Source organism: Hippocampus zosterae, chromosome 10 (assembly GCF_025434085.1).
Source record: "Hippocampus zosterae strain Florida chromosome 10, ASM2543408v3, whole genome shotgun sequence".
Lineage (NCBI taxonomy): Eukaryota > Metazoa > Chordata > Actinopteri > Syngnathiformes > Syngnathidae > Hippocampus > Hippocampus zosterae.
Window position 1 is genome coordinate 14,981,836 of NC_067460.1, and position 22,786 is coordinate 15,004,621.

At 41.0% G+C, this 22,786-nt stretch overlaps 2 protein-coding genes across 4 annotated transcripts; one reads left to right on the plus strand and one right to left on the minus strand.

Annotated features, from left to right (window-relative positions):
• The first annotated feature begins 1,448 nt into the window (after positions 1-1,448).
• Positions 1,449-15,426, plus strand: tmprss4a (transmembrane serine protease 4a). Of its 2 annotated transcripts, none has more exons than XM_052079239.1 (13): positions 1,449-1,621; positions 7,424-7,475; positions 7,558-7,701; positions 8,751-8,903; positions 9,004-9,130; positions 9,212-9,331; positions 10,167-10,210; positions 10,610-10,772; positions 10,867-11,033; positions 12,188-12,283; positions 12,378-12,520; positions 12,600-12,752; positions 13,454-15,426. In XM_052079239.1, exons 3-13 carry the CDS (start codon positions 7,590-7,592, stop codon positions 13,463-13,465), a joined length of 1,290 nt encoding a protein of 429 aa, XP_051935199.1. In that variant the 5' UTR covers positions 1,449-1,621; positions 7,424-7,475; positions 7,558-7,589; the 3' UTR covers positions 13,466-15,426. The 2 variants fall into 2 exon arrangements, with proteins under 2 accessions (XP_051935199.1, XP_051935198.1); XM_052079238.1 differs by lacking the exon at positions 1,449-1,621 and adding an exon at positions 4,342-4,727.
• Positions 15,427-15,590: 164 nt separating this feature from the next.
• On the minus strand, positions 15,591-22,651 carry mre11a (MRE11 homolog A, double strand break repair nuclease). Of its 2 annotated transcripts, none has more exons than XM_052079199.1 (20): positions 22,553-22,651; positions 22,097-22,159; positions 21,860-21,939; positions 21,133-21,293; positions 20,969-21,056; positions 20,600-20,741; positions 20,403-20,517; positions 19,698-19,883; positions 19,448-19,619; positions 19,129-19,209; positions 18,926-19,055; positions 18,243-18,343; positions 18,000-18,170; positions 17,868-17,927; positions 17,645-17,798; positions 17,019-17,105; positions 16,855-16,919; positions 16,720-16,778; positions 15,990-16,071; positions 15,591-15,864 (listed from the first exon to the last, which is right to left on the minus strand). In XM_052079199.1, the coding sequence occupies exons 2-20, from the start codon at positions 22,101-22,103 to the stop codon at positions 15,823-15,825; spliced, it is 1,983 nt and encodes a 660-aa protein (XP_051935159.1). In that variant the 5' UTR covers positions 22,104-22,159; positions 22,553-22,651; the 3' UTR covers positions 15,591-15,822. The 2 variants fall into 2 exon arrangements, with proteins under 2 accessions (XP_051935159.1, XP_051935157.1); XM_052079197.1 differs by having other exon boundaries at positions 21,807-21,939.
• Between the last annotated feature and the right edge of the window lie 135 nt (positions 22,652-22,786).

The following is a 22,786-nucleotide window of genomic DNA, read 5'->3' on the forward strand; positions in this document are numbered from 1 at the left end:
GAGCGTACAAGACAGAAACAATATTAAAGCAAAAGTGAGAAGAAAAAAATTAACCTGTTAACCTGTTCGTGTTGTGTGCATTTGTGATCAGTTTTCATCATCACGCCAGTCGTCCTATATCATTTTAGGCTTTTTTTAAACAACTGCCTGTACACACAGAAAAAATGATTTTTTTTTTTGCTAAATCAGTGGGTTTGTCGAGGGTCCTTTCCAGGAAAGACTATGACATTTAAAATCATAAAATGTGTACCTGCAAGATGATGTCATGGAGTATCAGTGTCGATCACTGAGTTTGCATGATGTGCACAGCAGTACACTTTCCATCCCTCGGGTGACGGCAACTGACTTCATCTGTTGGCGAGGGGGCAGCTGATAACATCATTTCAAGAAAAAAACAACCTCTCAGCTAAGGTCGTAATAATGATATTAATTATAACAAAAAAAACGAATCAGCACTTTTTATATCAACATGTTCCATAAAATTGTATCGAAGGTCCTTGAGAGGAATATACATGTTTTCTAAAGTTGACACACCACCGAGAAGAGTGTTATTAACAATCCTATTGAATTTGAATGGAAAAAAAAAAGTTTATAAAATGAGTCAAAAGTAAGCCGCTGTGTCCACTCTTCAATGCTGTGGGCGTGTCCGCCAGGGTTGCGGTGGCCATTGGGAAATTGTTGTTGACATCTAAAATCACTGTCACCACTTATTGGTTAGCGTTTGGGCCCTTACCACATCGGGAGAAACAAAATGCTCGGCCTCTCCATTGCAAATTCCTGGGCCGAATTTCAGGCCGAGTACGTCCCTGGTGTCTGAATGTGTGAAAACTTTACATCAGGTCATGGCTGGGCTTTTCTATGCTGCAACATTGGAGGCACTCTAACGTGGCTCAGCATCTGTCCATCCGAGCTCTTCTACCTCCTTTTTGTGACGTGCATGCACTCATGGCCAACGATGAGTCACTCAACAGCGGCCATGCTAGTGAAAATTATTCATTCTTTAGCTTCCCAACTGAGTACGACATCGTTCTCAGTCTTTGCACCTTTCCAGTAATTATTTTCAAACATGTATTGAGGAATAAATCTCCGAATTCTTTTTCCGGGGACTTTAGGTATGGGGTGTGAATACGTTGACATCTTCTGTGTATTACTACCACGAAATATTGAGTTGGCCTCTCTTGAACTTGTCTTTTGTGTTTATCTGACATACCATTGTGTGGTTCTCAATTTGATTGTTGAACTTTTGTTGAAGATACACTCCAGCTGTGACTTCAGGGTTTGGACAAGATGCATTCTTTTGACTGCAGGTGAGGTCAACTAAACTTTTAATCATTTACCAGTGCTGTTTTCAAGCTAAGCTGCACTTCCTCATGCGGCTCTAAAGACGGCTGTCCAATTACACAAAAGGCATGCCTGGGCACGGAGATGTTGGTCAAGCGATTTAAGTGGTGAATGTGCTGTCTGTGTGTGTGTATGAGTGTGAGCTGTGTGTGAGGTGTGTGCGTGTTGCAGTGGAGAACACATAAGCGGCTCCGTAAGGAACCAGGAATATTTACAGTCACAGGTTCAAGCTTTGGACATTGATTGGACGAGCCACAGTGGACCGATTGCGACATTACAGGTAAAGATGTATAAGCAAATTTATTGTATCGAATGTTTTTTGGGGGGAGGTGTCGGGGAGGGGGGAATTATTGTATAGAAAGGAATTTTGTTGATCATTGAGTATTTTCATGGCTTTTGAATCATTGTTTGTTGCAATAAATCAAAGTCGACTGTGTTATTAGTTATTGTGTTTTTGGATTGAAAATATATTTCACATAATCGTTTTTGGGGTTTTTTTTGGTGTAACGAATGCAGAAAAAAAGGCCTTTGTTTTATCCTTGATACATTTCTCTTTTAATAAGTCAATGCCAGTCACGCTTATCAGGGTTTCCGATAAGGCAGCCCACACAATGGTGTTTTATATAATGCTGTGTATCAAAGGTTATACGGGTTCGTTCATCTTCAAGTTTTGATGCAAGTGCATTCGCACCAACACCGTTGACTTACTTAATAAATGAAGGATAAAGTCAGAATCCATTTTTTTCTTAAGGTATTTTATCGTCTGAAACTTTTGTCAAACATATTCAAGCGCTATTAATAATAGTATTGACCAGGAAAAACTGATCATTTATTTCTATTTTTATTTCATATTTTGTGGAGTTTTCTACTTTTTGTCTGTTTCGAAAAACTAAGAATCAATCCATTTCACTATTTTTCACTTCGAGCTCAGCTACTAAGTAATGCAGTGATATTTGTTTAGAAGCTACCCAAAGTGTTATGAAGTTAGCCAAGCGTGTTTAAATTATGTCGTTTTCTTAGCAACTGCATCTCTTCAAGTTAGCTGGGTCAGTTTGAAAAAAAAATGTTGGGCGTGGTTTGGGGGTGGGTAGGAGGTCATTGTTTTGCCTTCTGAAGCTATTAAGCAGAGTGAACACTATTTTCTCTTTAAAATACCACTGAGAGTTTCCAGAGGTTTCTTGAAGCAGGTTTAACATTTTAGAGATGCTGCGCCTCCCCTGAGACATGCAAAAAAAAATATTTTAAAAAGTGTTGTGATTGTGACTTTACACCCTAGGACAAAAGCACTACAGAAAAAAAAGCCTAAATACCCTCCACAAGGCCAATGGGGGTTAACAAGCTTGACACACTAAGCACAGTCACGTCATGTTTTTATCGCAGGCTGTAAAATCTCTTAAAGTGCATTCTGTGGATCGTAAATGCAATTCAAAGCACCTCTGGTCTATCTACATGCTTTCCTAAGTTTGGATTGGAGTGCAAAGGTTAGTGACTTTAATACTTCTGGTAAAGAAGCACAACACAGCTCCTGTTTCTGACAATGACGCTAGTCAAGTACCTCTTGTCGGGCCGTCTCTCATACGGAAGAGAGAAAGAAAGAAATCTATTTCCGAATTAAAATCAAAACCAAAACCATTATCAAATGTCAACACTTAATATTGCTTTGTTGTATTGAACTGAGATGTTTGGCAATTTGTGAAACAATTAGCTTGAGCTTCACTGAAGGTCTTTTGTCACTTTTGGTGCCAGGGAGGCAACTGTTGTCATTGAGCTTATTTTACTTTATTTTTGCATGAGATAAAGAAGGTGGAGGATTTTAAGTACTTCGGGTCACCTGCCCAGAGCAATGGAGAGTGTGGAAAAGAGGTGAAGAAGCGTGTACAGGCGGGCTGGACCGGCTGGAGAAAAGTGTCAGGTGTGATGTGTGAGAGTTTCAGGTAAGATGAAAGGAAAAGGTGTATAAATCTGCAGTGAGACCAGGCATGCTGTTTAGACTGGAGACTGTGCCACTGAAGAAAAGACAGGAGTCAGAGCTGGAGGTAGCAGAGATGAAGATGGTGAAGTTCTCTTTGGGAGTGACCAGGTTGGATAAGATCAGGAATGAGGGACAACTCATGTGAGAGGTTTTGGAGAGAAAGTCAGAGAGGCCAGACTGAGATGGTTTGGACATGTCCAGAGGAGGGAGGGTGAACGATGCTCAGTCTTAAACTGCCAGGCAGGAGGCCGAGAGGAAGACCAAAGAGGAGGTTTATGGATGTAGTGAAAGAGGACATGAAGGTACAATAGCTGGCGTGAGAGAAGAGGATGCACAAAACAGGGTTAGATGGAGGCAACTGATTCACTGTGGCAACCCCTGAAGGGGAAAGTCAAAAGGAAAAGATGAAGAAGATTTTTGCATGGATGATGCTTTGTAAAATATTGTGAAATACTGTACCTCTCCCCACTGTTATCTCACTCGATTGTTATCGTATATATTTACCGTTTGGGAGCATATTTCCAGCACCTTGATCGCACTTATTGTGCCGAGCGTGCTGTGAGACGTGGCACGACTCACAGTGTGAGTCATACATTTGATATCATCTGATTTGACAGTCAAAAATTACAGGCAAGAAAACGGGCGTGAAGCTTTGAGCGTGTGTGTGTGTTTGTGTGTTTGTGTGACTGAGTCTCTGCGTGTGTGCGCATGTGTCTGCTTGTTTGTGTTGATGCGTATGTGAGATTTTGATGTGGTTTTAGTTTATCGCATGATCTGGGGTTATTTTCAGGAGACAAGTCGAGAGCAATGCATTATACCAAGCAGTGTCAACATTGTGTGCACATAGGTGAGAAACAGTGGTTTCGTGGTTGGATGTCTGGGTACAGTTTGGAAAAATCGGCACTGGGGGGTGAGGATGATGTACAAATGGGGAACAGAAAGCAATTTGTCCAGCATGCTGGGAGGGTATGAAAGGTTTGGAGAGGGTGAATTGTGTGGGAGGGACTTAAGTGAGAAATGCGCACAGGTAGGGATTGAGAGAAGCGGTTTCAAGTGTCAGGTTACCTGGAATAGTTTTTGTTTGGTATGCTAGCAGGGCTCGGTCACAGGTCTCTGACTTTCTGAATCAGCGCAGCTTCGAAACCCAACGCGACACAGAACTTTATGACGGGCCTGAGGTTGCAGAGAAGCCCAAGTCAGACGCCCTTCTAGCGGGTATCCGTTACAGTGCTGTAGAAAGACAAGAAAGAGAGGGGAGGGACACAAAATCAAGTCAGTTTTTGAAGTTGAAGTGAGGCAAAAGAGAGGAAGGGAACGCAGCATTTTTGGTGACCTGTGAAATTCTCAGAGTGCTACCCCAGAGGGGAGGTTCTTTGGACACTTTATAGGACAGACAGATCACTGCATCATGTGGGTGAGTATAAAGCTGAAAGTGGAAATTTGTTGACAAAAAAAAACTCAAAACAAAACAAACCCATTGTATTAATCTTTATCAACCGGTTTGTTCACAAGCACGCAACCACAAAAGTGCTGATGGTTTTTGTGCGCTCAACCGGTCCCTAACACGGACTAAACGGCAAATGCTGGTTCACAGCGGTTGAAAATATCATCTACCTGCCGCTAAGTTGTTAGCGGGGAGTTATATTTTAGCAGATGTTTCCATATGGTGCCTTTTTTTTCTGCAACAAAATACATTTTAATTGTGTATCAGTCAGCATTGAGTGGTTTAAGTAGACGTTTGCGCGTGGTGCCTTTTTACGCTCCGAAACACAGCTGTCTGAAATTGGTGTCGATTAGTGGAGGGTTGCAAACGTCATGTTTTCCTTTTGTGAAGCACAGGCTAGTCTCAAGTGATTGTTATGCGTGCGCATCGCCGATAAAAGACAACTGGATACGTGGGGAGCACGATACGATTCAAGCACAAGATCAGATTCGGAGGGAGGAACGTTCAAGGAACGTACATGTTAAAATGCAACTTTTTGAAAAGGCAACAATTATGTTCTCTTTACCTATAATACCTTTTGAAGTTATTAATTGAAAAGGTCTTCATTCACAAATTTAAAATATATATACCAATTAATGTCAATGTGAAAGTTTCTGAGCTTGATAAGGTGACAACCAAATTCTGGAGGGCCAAAAAAAAGACGCCAACGAGAGACCAATCACACGCACACGCACACAAATATATCCAAGATGTTGTTTTGCATGTTTCACTTCCAATTCCTCAAGGTTTCTCCAATTCACAAACAGGCGAAGGCTCTTAGATGTGACCTACATATAAGTAAGCTCTTCAAAAAACTGAAACACATGACTCATCTTCTCTACCTTCAAATGAGAAAAAAAAAATCTGCGTTCATTTCGTTGTTCTCATGACAGAGTCATAGAGGCATGCACCATCAATGCTGCTTCAATGGAATATATGCGAATTAGATTATGGCTGTTAAAAAAAAAGCCTATAGATCCACTTTTGGAGGAAGCGGGATGGGGGGCTCATCCTCATGAGCGTCACAGGTGAGCAGGAGACAATCTCCGTTTATTTTGGTGAGGTTGCCAACCAATCACCAAAAAGAACAAGGAATAAAAAATCTACGTTATTAAAAAAAAAAGATCTTTACAATTATTATCCAAATGTCAATAGAAAACCATTAGGGTGGCAACCTAAATCCTACTGGACCTTTGAGTCTTTTCAGAACTGTATGGCTTACATTACAGTTCCAGAATAAGATAAGATAAGATAAGATAAGATAAGATAAAAAAAACCTTTATTAGTCTCACAATGGAGAAATTCCCAATTCACAGCAGCAAAGTTATGAAAGTAAGAAGTAGAACAACAAAATAAAGGAGCTGCTGGAAAGGCAGCCACTCTCGCGGCGCCATTTTGAAGTCAAATTAACAAAAATAACACAAGACAACACATAGGACACAGACAGTCGTTCAATCTTCACCAATTTTCTGCATACACTTTGTTGTCTGAAGCAGTTCTAGATGAAAGAGGAGAGGATCAAAGTGTCCTTTCTCCAGTGGATCAGAGACGTCATGCTGAAAATGTGCACACGTCTGCTACAAGCTAAGTTTTGAAAGCAAACACAAAGCTGTAGCATCCATTGACGAAAAGAGATTAGTTCACTTCTCCTGTCCCACGTAATCCGCTTCAAACTCCAAGCCGCGACTTTATTATTAGCTCTACGGGTATTTTAGTGTATATTAAGACACAAATTGGCTCAGAGTGTCGTCCTCTTTCTGTGACGCGTATTATTGCATGTTTCAAGAATATCTAATCACAAACCTAACAGAAGATTTAAATCCGAGTGTGTAAAAAATCCAGTCGGTGTCAAAAGCTACAAACACTTGAGCTCATTTTCCGGCAAGGATGCATATTTGTGGATTTAACCCTTTCGGAGACAGCGGTTATTACAGTGGTGAAGATTTTGGACAGAAAATAAGTTACTATGGTATAAGAAAAGAACTGATCTCGACCCGTTCTTGGGTGGGTTTTCCTGGGTACTACGTGACCATTGTACTTAGTGCCACACCTCTCACCGGAAGCGTAAGATGTCCATCTCCATCCATCCATCAATCCATTTTTCGATCCGCTTTATCCTCACAAGGGTCCTGGGGGGTGCTGGAGCCTATTCCAGCCATCTTCGGGCAGAAGGTGGGGGACACCCTGAACCAGCCAATCGCAGGACACACAGAGACGAACAACCATCCACGCTCACATTCATACCAAGGGACAATTTAGAGTGTGCCGTTAACCTGTTTTGGGAAAGAGTTCTATGACTGTGATTGAGGTGGCAGTTTGGAGGGGTTGGACCTCCACAAAATTGAAAACAAAAAAAATCTATAACAATATAGATGTAGACATTTAAACCCGGGTTCCAGGAAGAACAAGATCTGCTAAAACTGATTATGCATCACAACTGGTTTGTACAAATTAGGTAAATTTCCACCACATCCATTTGAATACACATACTGTCGCTGCAGAAGTGATTGGAGCTTCAATAATAGCAAAGGACTGTGAACACGCAGCGGATTCCACGTTGGACAAACTCATAAACAGCATTATGTTTCTGGAATAGTGCTCACCATTTGTTTTTGTGGCGTTGTCAGGCCAATCCGTCTCCTGAAGAAAGCACAAGACCGTTGAACCCAAAGCACGTAGGTAAGGTGATTCAACGACGCCCTGTCGAAATTCAGGAATATTTGCGTTATCGTTTGTTGTTTATCTCACGCCTCTCTTACAGTGGTTCCACGGCCAGGCCGTCACAGAAGGCCCATGACGGCTCCAAAGACTCAGAAAGAAAAGGCGTCTAAGACGAAGAAGGTGCTGTTGACGATAGCAGCAGTTGTGGTGTTGCTGGGGATCCTGGTCACCGCGGGATATTTTAGTGAGTCACGCGATCGGACAGACACGATCGGTTTTTTTTTTGCCATTTTTCCAGCAAGCAGTACAGTTAAGTTCAGCTCACATTGGTACATGTTGGAATGAGATACCGTACATTCAACAAAGGGGTGGGGGAATGGAAACTAAGTAAAACTAAATGTTGATTTGTGTTCCTGGGTCACTAACCACTTGCACACTGCAGACTGCCATATCGGAGGTGGGAACATAAGAGGCAGGATTCACCTGCCCCCTTCATAATCAACTCAACACTGACACTTGTCAAAAGTCAGCAAATTCCTGCCTCGGTATCTTATTCAGTGTAGCGCCACTATTTAGGTACAGTGCTGAAGGCATCAATCCGTCAAGTCATGAATAATGGTCTCCATTTAATGCCAAGGGAATCTCTTTGGAGATGCCTATGCGTGATTCTCTTTATCGTGAAGATGTTGCTGTACCCAACACTCTAAATTGTCCCTCGGTGTGAGTGTGAGAACGAATGGTTGTTTGTCTCTGTGTGCCCTGCAATTGGCTGGCAACCAGTTCAGGGTGCACCCTGCCTACTGCTCCAAAACTGCTGGGAAAGGGTCCAGCACGTCCTTGCGACCCTTGTGAGGATAAGCGGATCGGAAAATGGATGGATGGATGTTGCAACCTTCCTTCACCTTCAAAGCCACTCAGGTGCTACATCTACCAATGGGTCCATTGTCTGTCTTCTTTGATGACACACTGCCAATTTGTGGCCCCTCACTGATAGATTTTATTTTTAGTTCTGCTGAGTGCCCGTCCACCCACTATTTACCAGCTAGTCAACCATGACCTGGCAAGGATGGGTTAATGTAGCTATGGCCCAACCGGGGTCAGCACACACTCTTGACTGGTACCGTAATGGGAAGTTGCCAAAAAGGGGTACATGCATCAGTCGCTTTGCTCGCCTACAAAACTTTTGCATCCCAGAATGTCTTGAGCTGAACCGGACCGCCGAATGGAAAAGGGGCTGTTTGTCATCACATCATCAAATCAAGTCATGATTTGTGAATCGTTTCTTCCTTTCAGTCAAGCAGCTGATCGACAGCAAGTACTTCTTTTGCACAAAGTCGTTTAAATTCATTCCGTTGGATAAAGCGTGCGATGGAACGGACGACTGCACAGGAGGAGAAGACGAACAAACGTGCTTGTCAAGCCTCAAGGTCAACACTACCTTCCCAGGTAGAACCAAGGAACCATCTCCGTGTTCGCTTGTCTGTCACCAGAACTTTAAGGGGGAAAAAAAAAGAAAAAGATCTCCTTTGATTATACATCTCTGCAGTCCGTCTCATGACCCGTCAGAGCGTCCTGCAGGTGTACAACCCCAGCTCCGGCTGGAGGAGTGTGTGTAGCGAAGGCTGGACCGATAAGCACACACAGACGGCGTGCACGCAACTGGGATACACCAAGTCAGTTCCAAAACGGTGTCAGAATAATTCAGAATCACCTCATATTCAATCTCTAACGCTGTGTCCTTTCCTCGTTGGCAGTAAACCACGTAGCATCACTGTGCCGGTGAACACGTTATTATCGAACCTGAAATCTGGACCATTTACTGCACTAAGGTCAGGGACGGGAAACACGCCTGTGCACCAAGCTACAGTTGACCGGTGAGTGAAACTCCACGTTACGAAATGGCACTAGAGGAATATTCCTAGAGGAATTGACAATGGAATATTTGTCAAGAAGAGATTAAGTGAGGGAAAACTCACAATCTCCGCTCGAGTTAATCCTGGAGTTCTTTGATTTTCCGAAAACAACAGGAACCTTCTTAGATTTTTCAGTAGGCTGTTCACGATCGTCCTGTGATTTGACTGGAAAACTTGCAGTCTGTATTTTTAACTCTTATAAGCTTCAGCAACTGCCAGGATCCTGAAAATTTGAGCAGCATAGGAAATGGGTGAATTGCGTTGTGCACTGGGTTAGAGTCACGTGGGAACATATTTAAACCTTTCTTCCCCAAACTCATGTTATCCCAAAGTCGGAAGTGGAGAATTATGCAAAATCTCTTGATGAGTAAAAAAGAGTTTTGAGTGAATGCTATCATCCAACAGCAGGTGCACGGCAAACACGCCAAACAAAAATCAATGATGAGGTGGCCCCGAAATATTTTTATCATGTGCTTTTGAAATACTGTAGTCATTAAACCAAAACAGGAACCAATTCTGCCTTTTAGCACTTCAAAACCAAATATTCTCATTTTATTTTCAGCGCCGTGCTGGTTTTTTTTTCACGTTTCATTTCCCCCACACTAAATGTCACGCAAACAAGTTTCTGTTCCCGGTTTTTGTTCCTTTTCTTCTCAAGGCCGATGCTTTTCAATGATTTGACATATTAATTGAGTTGAAACCAAGCATAATATTGTTTGTGTACGCAATTTTGGTCAACGTATAGCTCATTGTGTGGTTGAATGATAGTTTTTAAGAATTCTTCAACCTCCTATAGGAGTGCATGCAGATCCGGGGCTGTGGTTTCTTTATCCTGTTCAGGTTGGTGCTATTTTTAGATACATAGCTTATGTTACTAATTTTTGTTTTTTCTCTTAACAGCATGTCATCTTATGGGGGGTTGGTGACGTGTTTGTGGAACTGGTTTGACTAACAGGCCCATACATGTCGCTGTTGACTGCAAAGCCTTTAGCAAACACATGAATGAGCACATCTTGTGAGTCATTAAGATCCAAAAAAACAGTTTGCAGAATAAAAGAAACTAGTTCAACCTGGTTTGGCCTGTCAAAGCAGAGTTAATGTCCTTAATTAACGGTAGAGTGTTCAAAGTACACAATTTGGTTGGGTGTTGATAATGAGCATTGCTCACCTCACTATGGGGCTTATGAGACTAGAGTGTGTCATTGCACAAAACTGCAATGTTTGATGTTTTCTTGTCAGACTGTGGTGAGGGAGACGCTCGGAACCGCATTGTTGGGGGTACGGATGCTACCATAGAGGACTGGCCGTGGCAAGTAAGCCTGCAGCAGGGCGGCCAGCACACATGCGGAGGCTCCCTCGTGACGCTACGTTGGGTGATCACCGCAGCTCATTGCTTCGCCGGGTCAGTAGTGTTGCTCTCATTTGACGTTTGTTTGTCCATGTCATGCACCTGTGACTCACGTCAACTCATTCCCATTTTCTTATGGGCCCTGCAGCAGTAAAAAGGAGCTAAGTCGCTGGAAAGTGGTGTCGGGCCGGACCTACATGGGTAGCTTGGGAGGTTCCTCTGTGGACAGAATCATCCTAAACGGAAACTATGACCCAGCTCGCAATGATTATGATATAGCACTCATGAGACTTACAAGTCCAATCACAGTAGGAGGTAAGTGCAAGTAGTAAAAGACCCCCCACAAAAAAGTTTCCTTCCAAACAATGAAATACTGTAGCCAGGGGTACTCCCAATGTTTTGTATGGCTGCCCTCTAGTGGCAAATATATTTATGCACCAATTGAATCACCTGCCTTGTCTCGCAGACCACATTTGGTATGCCTGCACCACCTAAAGCAGGTAATGTGTGGCTAATGTGGGTAAACATTTGTGCAGCAGATGAGGTTAAAAAATATATATGTTTAGATGTGAAATGGTTTAATTTGTTAATAAAATCACTATAATTTTAAATAGGTATGATAATTATTTTAGATGTGTTAAATGTATTTCTAATTGTTTTTCATTTTACCGATATTTTTATTGTGTTAATTACAACAAAGCAGTTAATCAATGATTTAATGAATGTAATTAATTTGTAAAAAAATTCAAATTGTGTAAATAAAAATTCTTCTGAATAATTGACATTTTACTCCCCCCATAAGACCCGATCTAATGAGAGCCAACATTAAATCTGGATCAAACTGATGGATCGATAGGTTTGAAGCCAGAAGCCAATTCAAAAATATTTGATTTATTCAATTCTTTTCACAAAGCTGTTTGGTGAAAAACATGCTTGCACTCAGTGAGTGGCTTCAATTGTGAACACAATTTGTAATTTTAGAAAGGATTTTAGTAAGAAACATGAAGTAGATATACGTGATTTGAGCCATTGAGAACTAAAGGAAGATAACACCGTTTTGGTTATTTTTAAGTTAAGGGCAGAAATAAATACACAAACAGCATATCAAAATCAAAATCGACAATTTGGACATATGGAGGCCAGTCCACTTTTGCACTCAGTACTTTTCCTGATTCGTCCATTTCAAATGAAACCAGGCTTCAAAACCCGCAAAAATACCCCAGAAACTGCAGTTCAAAAATGGATGGATGACTCAGAAAGTTGGCCTAGATTGCGACACCTAAGTACTGTATTATATTATCCAAGTCGAACTAATCAGATGTCTGGCAATAGCTGATCACATTTTAATACCCCAAAAAGAAGTTTTCAAGTATGGCCTAAAACAATCAATTCTATAGAAGTAAAGCAACAGTGAGTAACTTTAGGCTTACATTTGCTCATGAACACACTTCTGTACTGATATGTTCCAGTGAGCCGGATGCCAGTTTGTCTTCCCCCAAAAGCTTTCGACCTTCCTCCTACAGCCTCGATGGTGGTGACCGGTTGGGGCTACCTGGAGGAAAATGGTGAACGACCTCATCATTATTATGTTGACATTAAAAAACAGACATGCATGGTGTTTCACATGCCGCAAATTGCATACTCTCATGTTGCCTTCAGGAATCATCTCGTCATCGCTGCAGAAAGCCAACATTCCGCTCATTGAAAGGAACAAGTGTGCCAGCCCTACTGTGTATGGCAGCGCCATCACCAATAGGATGATCTGTGCTGGTTTTCTGGAGGGTAAAGTGGACGCATGTCAGGTAACCGCAGCATGAGAACACACCAAAGGACGTTTTTGGGAGAGAGTTCAAATGTTCGTGGTGCTTCTTCACACCTTAGGGTGACAGCGGGGGGCCCTTGGTGCACTTCACCTCATCCAAATGGTACCTAATTGGGGTGGTGAGCTGGGGCGTCGGCTGTGCCAGGGAGGGGCGTCCAGGCGTCTACTGCAACGTAGAGGAAATGCTCAATTGGATTCACACCATCATTGAGGTAATGCTATGTTATAGTTCAATACTCAGTATCAGCATGAAAGTGTTGACGACTTTAAAATATTTCAACAAAGGCTGACAATCAAAGATAGTAAAACATAAGGGCTTATAACATGGTCATCAGGAATGTATCAGTTTAGACCGATAGTGCCAGAAATGTATTTTTAAATCAATTTTCAAAATTAAATCAGTTGGAATATTTTTATTGAATTTCAATTATGCAGTTTAATTGAAGTTTCCCAAACTTTCACAAGCCAAGGTAAATATTTTACATACTTTTTTTTAAATCTCATGACACACCACCAAACAAAAAAGTCACAATAAGTACTTCCTATACTGACAGCCTTGTGTCTATTTACTCGAAATTGTGTAACCTGGGCCTGTTTAATTGGACACAAACCTATCACTTAGTTGTATGTATGGCAACGGGTTGGGAAACAGATTTATTGCACAGTACCTTCTGTGAAGAACTTTTGATTATTCTGCCTCTCATGACCATCACTGACATATGGTAATAAACATAAATTAGGATTTATTGGAATTAAATAAACAGTTTTGGGATGGTTTGCACACTAACGTAAATGCCCGACTGAGAGTATCAATTTAATCTCAGCATTACATTCTTTTTAAACAGCTCTTGTCATGTTGAATCATGTGTGCGCTTCTCAATTCAAATGTGGTCATTTTTATTTTCCCTTCCAGAAAAACCCATGAGCAGCTCCACTCTTGACAACCTACTGCGAGACCTAACTACACGTGGAGACGTGATTATCAAGTGGCTAGAGGCAAATTTATGCGACACAGCAATGAGATGCAACGAAGTGGAGCTTACTTCAGGTTATTGTTTCTCATGGGGCAAGTGAAACTGGGATGCATGGAATTTTCACAGTAGGCTTTTTTTTCTGTGAAAAAAACAAAAAAAAATGTTAGATAAATGTCTGCAGAGATTTCATCTAAGCATCTGAGGTACGCCAACTGAATATTGTTGGGGTCATTCCAGAATTGGTGGTAATTTGGGGATAGAGTTTTGGAAAAACTGTTTTTTTACCCCCAAAAATGAAAAAAAAAAGTACCGGTAATGAAACATAATTTACTGCGATCAGCTGGCAATCAGTTCAGGGTGTACCCCATCTACTGCCTGAAGAAAGCTAGGACAGACCCTCGTGAGGATAAGCGGATCAAAAAATGGATGGCTGGATGATATAATATATTCACCTCATCCACCGAAAGTACCCTACCCTTTTTTATGAGGCATTTAATTTGTCAAATCACATTTTGCTGAGCTTGCCGCAACCCTGTTACAAATATTCAGGCTTCTGAAAAATATTTTCAATATTATAAAAATATTAAGTGTCTTTTACAATTGCTTTACAAACAGTAACTACTACGCTCCATTAACAGTAAATGCTAATGCTAATGTTAAGCGTCATCGCATAATTACTACAATTTTAATTACGTCTGTGATAACACCGACATACCATTTCCAAAATTATACCCGAACCCCCCCAAACCATTTACAATACATCCTGATTTATATTGCGTTTTTACAACAGGTGCAGCTGTAACAAAGCGCTTCACAAAACAGTTTACATAAGGTCAGATAATAAACACACAAAAAAAAAATTGTTAAATTGGATATGCAAATTGGTCAACAAGAGGCAAAGATGAGGGGAATAAACACTATTTTTGGGGGTGCTAAAGAGCTATGTGATATTTTAATTATAATTTGGGAATATCTTTTACACAAATGTCCGGTTCTGGAATGACCCTTATCTTTCTTTGACTTGCTATTTACAATATGTTCCGTGACTATGATATCATGCACTATGAGATGATAGCTACAAAGTCTCACATAAGGAACAATTCAGGTTAATGTCTTTATTATTGCACTGGTTGAAATCATTGATGTCACAGATTCAGTTACTCTTCAATAATGGGTGGATGAATCACTTTAGCACATAACAGAAAAAAAAAATCAACCAAGCACTTTAAGTCAAAAGTGAGAATTACTTGACTGACTCAATAATAACTGTATGTGTGAGTAAATAATACAAGTAGAGAGGATTTGAGTTCACGGCATCCTCACCTCATTCTTGGTGTATATTAATGTCTATTCAGCCACGTTGTGATATTAGTACACCTTCAAGTTTTAAAGTCGCAGTTACACTTGTAGGCATAAAATCATCCCCAAAAAAATCATAGTGGCTGTGGTTGATTAAATTAGATAGTCAATGTAATAAACTGGAAGACATTAGCAAATAATAAAATGTATGTTGACTTAATTCCTGTAAATATCTTTCGAGCTGTATTTTTTTTTTTAATGTGAGTAATAAAGACTTCCTTAAATTACAAGACAGTACAGTCAAACACTTCATTTGGTACATACCGGGTAACTTACCTGTTACTTTCAGGCAATCGGTTTTATTATTTTTTTTTTTTTACATGTTATGTTTTTAAATGTCACTCTTTGAGCACTCTTAAGGTTAAAAATATTACTTCCTATGAGCTGCAGAATTTTAGTAACAACTCAACAGCACAATGGTCACCTTCAAAAAAAATATATATATTACAATACTATTATTTTTGGTATTCGGTTGCCAGTGGAACACCCTGACACAATGCTAACAACGGAACAGTCTACTATGTCAACAATGAACAATAAAGGAGTCAAACAATTTCTGGGTCAGATTTCACACTCCAAATGGAAACCCGGTGACTGCATCCACCCAACTTTCACCGTGTATTCCAATTTTCAGTCTCTTACCTTGAACATTTCTCTCCCCGGGGATCCATTTAACGCCCACTGTTTTGAAGTTTGAAGAAAACACATAAATCCAAGTTTGTATGCAACGTTTTAATTCGAGAACATCTCCTGCTTTATCATATCATTAAAACAGATGTAATGAAGAGCTTTAAATGATCCTATGTCATGCTACAAGTGGCATTGAACTTTTGTAGTGGTCGGAAACATTACATGCAGCTTCGAGGCTCTCAGAACATCGATGCAGAGCAGCCTTAAAACTTAGCTTCAACAATAAGAACATGGGCTTTTATGTGGGAAGCGGCTGTAGTTATCTCCTTGCACGCCGTGCAGGGCCTTTAAAGGGATCATCCTGCATTGAAAGAGAAATAAAAGACAGGGATAAACAACTGACCGTGGGAAAATGAGAAAAGCAAAGGTTAGTGACATGAGATGAAATGTATATACACAATAAAACGGAATGTTGCACTGCTTTACCTCATCGCTGTCATCAAAACTCACTCCTTTGGACGACTGGCTCTGAGAACTTTCTCGCAAGAATGACGACGTTGATGCGGCCCTGAGGTGATTCAGAGGAGATATTGATTTTAACTAACCGTTTGAGATGTCAGGTTTGAAATAAGAGGCTGCATTAGGGATTGGGCTACTTCGCAGTGAGAATTCAGGATTAATTTGGACAGACACAACGCATTTTTAACACACAAACAGACTTTTGTTGGAATATCGGAACCATTTTAAAGTAAAAATAATTTTGTTGAAAAATATTAAAATATTGCATGCAATGTACAACCCTGTTTGATCAAAAGTGAACGGGTACATTGAGGTCTGCAGGATGGCAAAATGGACCTAAATCAACATGAGTTGGAATGAAGATATGCTCACACACTCCCTTCCAAATGTATTGGAAAAGTGAGGCCAATTAAGTTCCGCTTCTATTTCCAATTACTTACATCTGGACCTGATACACAAAACAAACACTACATGGCGTTGTGTGTATTTCTCAACAAGCACCAGTAGCCTAACCTCAATTGTTCACAGTTGTCTTCTGCACTTGAGTGTGAAGACATTTAGCTCAGAGCATTTTTGTATGACATACATTCTTTTCTGCCAGTATCAATGTCATCATTATTTTCCCGATTGTGAATTAGAACAATTCTTTGAACATGCGGCCTTAAAAAAACGTCTTAGTCAAGAAAAACAAGCATACTTGGAGGAGGGCCGAGTTTTCATTACAGGTACGTCTTCATCCGAGTCATCAATGGTTAGCTGAAGAAGTGAGAACGAGAGACCATTATTCAGAAGAACAGACACATGAAGCATGAATGTGGAGTGTCTGATTTACATCATCTTCTGCATAGGATGTGGGCAATGTGCTCCGAGAAGGTCTTTGGGACGGAGCTTGAAACGCTGAACAGTGAACAAGGTGGAGATCAAAATGGTGCACTTGGAGCAGCCACACACACACACTCGCCCGCATTGTTAACTTTGAAACGCAACCTCACACACCTTGCATGATGCTTCTGCTCTGGCTCGTCATCTGGGATTTCTTGGAAGCTCCTCGTGTGGAGGATTTCGGCTCCGAGGCTTTAGCACCTGGATGGTAGCAGATTAAACTGACGATAGTGCACGAGAGTACACAGCATTTTTTCCTCTCCTGTTGTTTTTTTTCTACGATCCAACATTTTGGATACAGCACATCTTATTTAAAAAAAGAGACACAAAAAGAATAAAGTCAGGCTAGAAGTTGACGTCCATTTTCTTTTTGTACGTCAATAATGTTACTTTATCGACACCTCTCATTTTTACAACTTCACATGAAAATAAGAACAGAGCTGATGTGCATGTGTTATGAGTGCCCCCTGTTGGCTCGGAAGTGTATCATTCTCTTCAAATCAAAACAATAGAATAGTTTCCTAAATTCTTTGCCTTTTTAATTGATTAAAACCATACCAGTACATCCATCCATTTTCAATAGCACTCGCTAACATGTTAATATGATTTCAATTTGAATTTGTAAATAGCGAACTGTGAATAAGTGGGATTTCAATGCAGATGATTTCTTTTCCACGTTGTTGTCATTGACAAAACAACAAACCTAAAATAAACCTTTGCATCATCAGCTGAGGACTCACCTCTTCCTCGCCCCCGCCCTCTGGTCCCTCGACCTCTTCCTCTGGCAGGTGGAGCGTCTTGGTCAGAATCCACGTCGCTCGGCGGGTCTGACATGTTGATGTCCAGTGCGGTCTGTCCGCGCTCCAAGCGGTGAGCCTTGGCTCTATTAATCGCCTAAAGGAAGACGGAGGAGCGCAATGTATGTAAACATCTTAAGTCCCGGTTCATGCTCAGCTCACAAACCTCATCGATTTCATTTTCTTCCTCCATTGTGTTCTTTTTGGACTCTCTGATTCGCTTGATCTGAAACACACAATGACACACTTGTGAGCTTGCTCGCTGCTGCTGACCATACTTTCAACGCTAACCGCTGACCTCTTCGTCGATCTCTTGCTCTGTGATTACACTCCGGCCCTGGAGGTGGCGCTGCGTCTTCTCGAGCTGGTAGGTGATCAGCTCCTCGATGGCGTCTTTCTCATCTTTGTCGACAAACTCCTGAAGGGCTTTGCCCATGCCATGTTCTGTCAGGAGCGACAGCTGCACCTTCTGTGGGAACATTGAAGACACAGTGTTAGGAAAGGAGATAATGTGTAGTGCGTGGGTGTGTTTTTATCACACCTGCTCAGTTGCTTCAAAGTACTGCTTCACCAGGTCCTCTACTCTCAGCCCCTCGACTGCTGTTGTTTTTAGTACCCTGCTGTAGTCAACACTCAATTCATCTAAGAATAAAACACAGAAAAACAACAACGTTCAGATATGGCATGTCACTAGGGATGCCCCAATTTTATTTTTTTTTGCACCCTCGTCTGAGTACCCAGATTCTGAGCATCTGACGATACAGAGTCCCAAACGGCTAACTTGGCAATGTATCGAGGAGAAAAAAGGAGCGCATGCAAATTTTGTCCATTTTTTTCTCCAGGTGGCATATTAAATGTATTGAATTAGTTGTTGGGTGGCCCGGTATTCCAGTGGTTAGCACGTCGGCTTCACGCAAACGCTTTCTAGTTTTTAAAAAGTCCTAAATGCATACCAATATGTAACCCCTTTAATTGCCTGGGATAATTATCAATAGTTGTTTGTCCATATGCGTTTTTATTTTTTAGTATAATCTTGACTATATATCTTACTTTAAATGACACCCTCAACAATATTTGCAGGCATTGTTTGTTGTTTCTAGAAAATATAATAGAAAACAGAGGCGGTTGGGTGCATTAATCAATGGCTGACAATGAAAACATGATATCAAATTCAATCCATGGGTAATGGCGGGCCCCACGACTCTGCACAATATTCAGTCGAACCTTTGATTCGCTCCTTTTTCTCTCTACATCGGAGAAAGTGAATAAGGTCTTTTGGGTTCGCCACCTGTTCCACGTATTTTTGACTAAAGCGGGAAGTGTTGAAGGTCTCAAATCCGCCGGTGTAGTCGACCTAAGGAGAAGGATCAAATGTGAACTCTGGCAGTAATCGGAGTGGATGATTTTTAGGAGCGGCTCAAGCTAACCCTGAGGCGGATGAGCGGTTTCTCGGGAGTTAGCGGACATCCCAATCGCTCCCTCTCGGCTTGTTCTAGCATCTCATTGACCTGCAAAGCATCACGAGACACAGACGTGACAAACGAGATGACTTTTAAGTGGTCTTTGTGGATTACATGGCTGCTTTCCGATGTTAACTGAGCCAAGGCATATATTTATTTTTAATTACAAAAATCTCAAGACACACCATGAAAAAATTGTAAATAAATAATTTTCACAACAATTATGTGACATTGGATGATGTTGGCACATTAAGGGTTGGAAATCAGTGGATTAGACAGTGAGTACCTTAGCGTGGCAAAGGTTCTCCACCTTCTTTATGACATTGGGCGTATCCACTGTGAACGCGTCCTGGTAGTCTGAGAGCACCACATCTTGGATAAAGAACTGACGTACGGTCTTTAGGGGGATCTTCTGCAGGTTCATTCTACGTCCTTTCACCCTCAGCAACCCGATGTGTCTACACGTAAAGAGTGCGATTTGGCTGCTATGACCTTCCAACACGGCCTTGACTGATTGCGCGTGTGTGTTTCGTTACTTCTTGGTCGCCTCTCCGGGAGACAGCGAGGTGGCTACGGAGCTGCCAGGCTGCGTTACGTAGAAAAGCTGCTGTTCATTTCTGCTCGGTGCTATCAAACACTCGTGCTCGTGACCCCACACCACCAAGTCAAGGAACTCATCCAGGAACTGCTCAGGGATGTAGTTTGTGGGGCCGTGCTTACTCCTGGACACAAAGTACACAATGCAGAGAGGATGATTCACTGTAGAAACTAAGGATGAAGAATGTCTCAAAGTAGATATTTTTATGATTGTCTATTGAACAATGAAGGGTGCTAATAATGGATGGCATCTGATAAATATTTTTTTAGCATATTTTTCATAGTTTATTGTATATAAAGTTAGTATGAAACATTTCTACAGAGTCTAAAAGTCACGTTATTTAGAATGTCGCCCTTCCCCAAAATATGTCAAGGTAGCATATTGTCAGTGGCATTTTTAAGGAAAGTTCAGGAACATACAGTATACCGGTATAATGATTAATTTGTGAAAGCCCATTTTTTAGGATCTGTAGACACCCAGATTAAACGTTTAATAATGACGTACCATACAGTACCAAAATATATAACGTACTTTAGTTTACTGGCACAACAAAGTATATAATCTTCATTGCCTTTTTCGCTGATTGCCAGTGATAAAATCACGTTGTTCTTGTGCAGAGTGAATATATTAAGCAGTTTCAAACCTGTTCTGGTGAATGGCAAACAGGTTAAACCACTCATCTTGGTCTTCTTTGGGGCGCAACATCGTCACATGGTTATTGACAAACATCCTGTAGAGACGCTCATCTGGGATGGAACCTACACAAACAGAATACACACATGCGTTATCCCAACCCATCAAGACTTTAAAAGTTGTCTGGAATGGCCCACATGCTCATACCGAGACCGTATAAAGCCAGCTTGCTGTTGCCTTTCTGCAAGAGGATGGGGCTGATCTCAATCTTCTCCAGTGACTGAGAGTGACCAAAGTGATTCACGAGACCAGAGGCGCTGAGGAGATCCAACGCGCACAACCCTTCAGCCTTCGAGAGACGAACACCGCATTAGACCACACGTACATGCTAATCTTTCGAGCACGGTGAGCCCAAGCATGTCTGCTGTAAAAATAATAATTTGGCATTGTGTAGCCGGGAAACTATGTTTAAGTGAAGGGAAGAACTTCCTTCAGTCAAGTCACAGCTTTATGTTATACACAAAAGTGTTTTGTCGCTGTAATGAGGGATTAGAAACTTTACCCGAGGGTACTCACCCCAGTCGGGTCGTCGTGGTTACCATGTATGCTAAACACGGGAATGGAAATGTTTAGATTTTCATCCTGATAATTAACCCAAGGGAACCTGAAGACACATAGAGGAAAACATCACATGGTGTGCAGTGAACAGGACGTGGGCGGAAAAACGCAGATGGACTTACTGTGTCGTGTTGAAATTAACCGTCTGGTCACTGAGTATGTTGAAGTTTATGGGCGATTCGCCCATGCAGTATTTTCTCAGCATAGTAATACAGGTGTGGAGGCATCGGCGTGTCGGCTTGTTCTCATGAAACAGATCACCTCCCAACAGGATGAAATCCACCTGTCATTAAACAAGGATTAAGAAGAGAGTCAAGCACATTCCGAGTGCAAGTTGCACCTAGCATGCAGCTAAGTTAGGCTGGTAAAAAGGTATTTGCGTCGGTGCGTCAGAGTATTTTCTGAGTACAAGGACAGTACACACGAAGCATATCATCACCAATAACACTAGCAGCAATGCCGGGGCTTCCATCTTGACACGTTTTCAAAAATGTGATACATGATATCAATTCACTTTCAGAAAAATCTCTCTAATAACTTCAATGCTAAAAATCTCACCATAATGACTACTTTTATTTGATTTTGTTTTATTTAGTCTTGGTTTGAGCCATTAATTAATTCTTTCTATTTTCTAAATGTAAAAACTGCTTTGAACTTTTTGTTACATTGGAGGAGAAATAGTTCCATAAACCTGGGTTGAAAGTTATAAGTGGAAACAATGTACAAAGTACAACCAAGATAATAAGTTAAATGAATACCTCTCGGACAATAACTCATAAGAGAGTGACAGGGTAACCTGATTTGTCTTGGCACATTTCAGGATCTCTTCGAATGTGGTGTAGGAGTCACCTCCGCGGATGGCGTCTTTCTCCAGGTATCCGAGATGAATATCAGTAGCAATGAGGATCTTAAAGGTGTCATCATCATCCCTTGAAAGATAAACACAAGTTCAAATAATATGCACATTAGGTGTATTTAACAAGTTGCATCGAGAGATTCAACACGACCCTATCAAAGGACCAGCACAATCTCAATAAGCATATTTCATTGCCATTTTTAAATAAATAATGCCTTTGTTTGACTTACAAGGCATTGTCTGAAGACATGGCGATGACAAAATGAGCTGTTCCCACTGGACTGAAGACCTTGCTACACAAAACACAAAAAAAAATCACAACAAATTGGCCATTAAATGGAAAAATATACAGTATATTCATTTCAGATTCAGTACAAAAAATATTATTCGCAGACCCTAAATTGACTTGACTACCTATCTATCTTGTTACTGGTCAAGGAAAGTCGTGGCTGGCTAGGAATAACAAAACGTGTAACCAAGGACTGCTTGGACTTCATAGATTCTTAGCTTTCTATCGTTGATGTTCTAGCTTTCATTTTTAATACGATGACACTAGCCTAGCACGAATTTTATGTTAAAATTCATTACTATACTCAACACCTAGTATTAAATTGTACACTGTTCGATAAACATGCTTGATTGGCGTAGATGTGATAAATATTCACAATGTTAGAAAATTCACTCACCAAATTATCAGGGAAACAGAACACGCCGTAAAACTCCCGGCAAGTCTTACAAACCCTGTCTCTTCACGCTTTCATTCATGCTTCTGGGTAATGTAGTTTTATTTTTAAGTATTATCAGTCAGAAATACAGAATATCCGTTTGCAGAAAAACTACACTTCCTGTAAACGTTAATTGTGTGTTTGATTATATTTAAAAGACATCCCGCTGAACGATCATGGAAATGTGTCTGCAAC

Coding starts and splice junctions, on each gene's coding strand:
- tmprss4a (XM_052079238.1), top strand. Junction 9,332..10,166: donor CACCAAGCTACAGTTGACCG/GTGAGTGAAACT, acceptor AACCTCCTATAG/GAGTGCATGCAGATCCGGGG. Junction 12,521..12,599: donor GTAAAGTGGACGCATGTCAG/GTAACCGCAGCA, acceptor TTCACACCTTAG/GGTGACAGCGGGGGGCCCTT.
- mre11a (XM_052079197.1), bottom strand. CDS start 22,116: ATGTCTTCAGACAATGCCTT. Junction 19,210..19,447: donor AGAACCTTTGCCACGCTAAG/GTACTCACTGTC, acceptor GATGCTTTGCAG/GTCAATGAGATGCTAGAACA. Junction 16,072..16,719: donor AAAACTCGGCCCTCCTCCAA/GTATGCTTGTTT, acceptor GAATCACCTCAG/GGCCGCATCAACGTCGTCAT.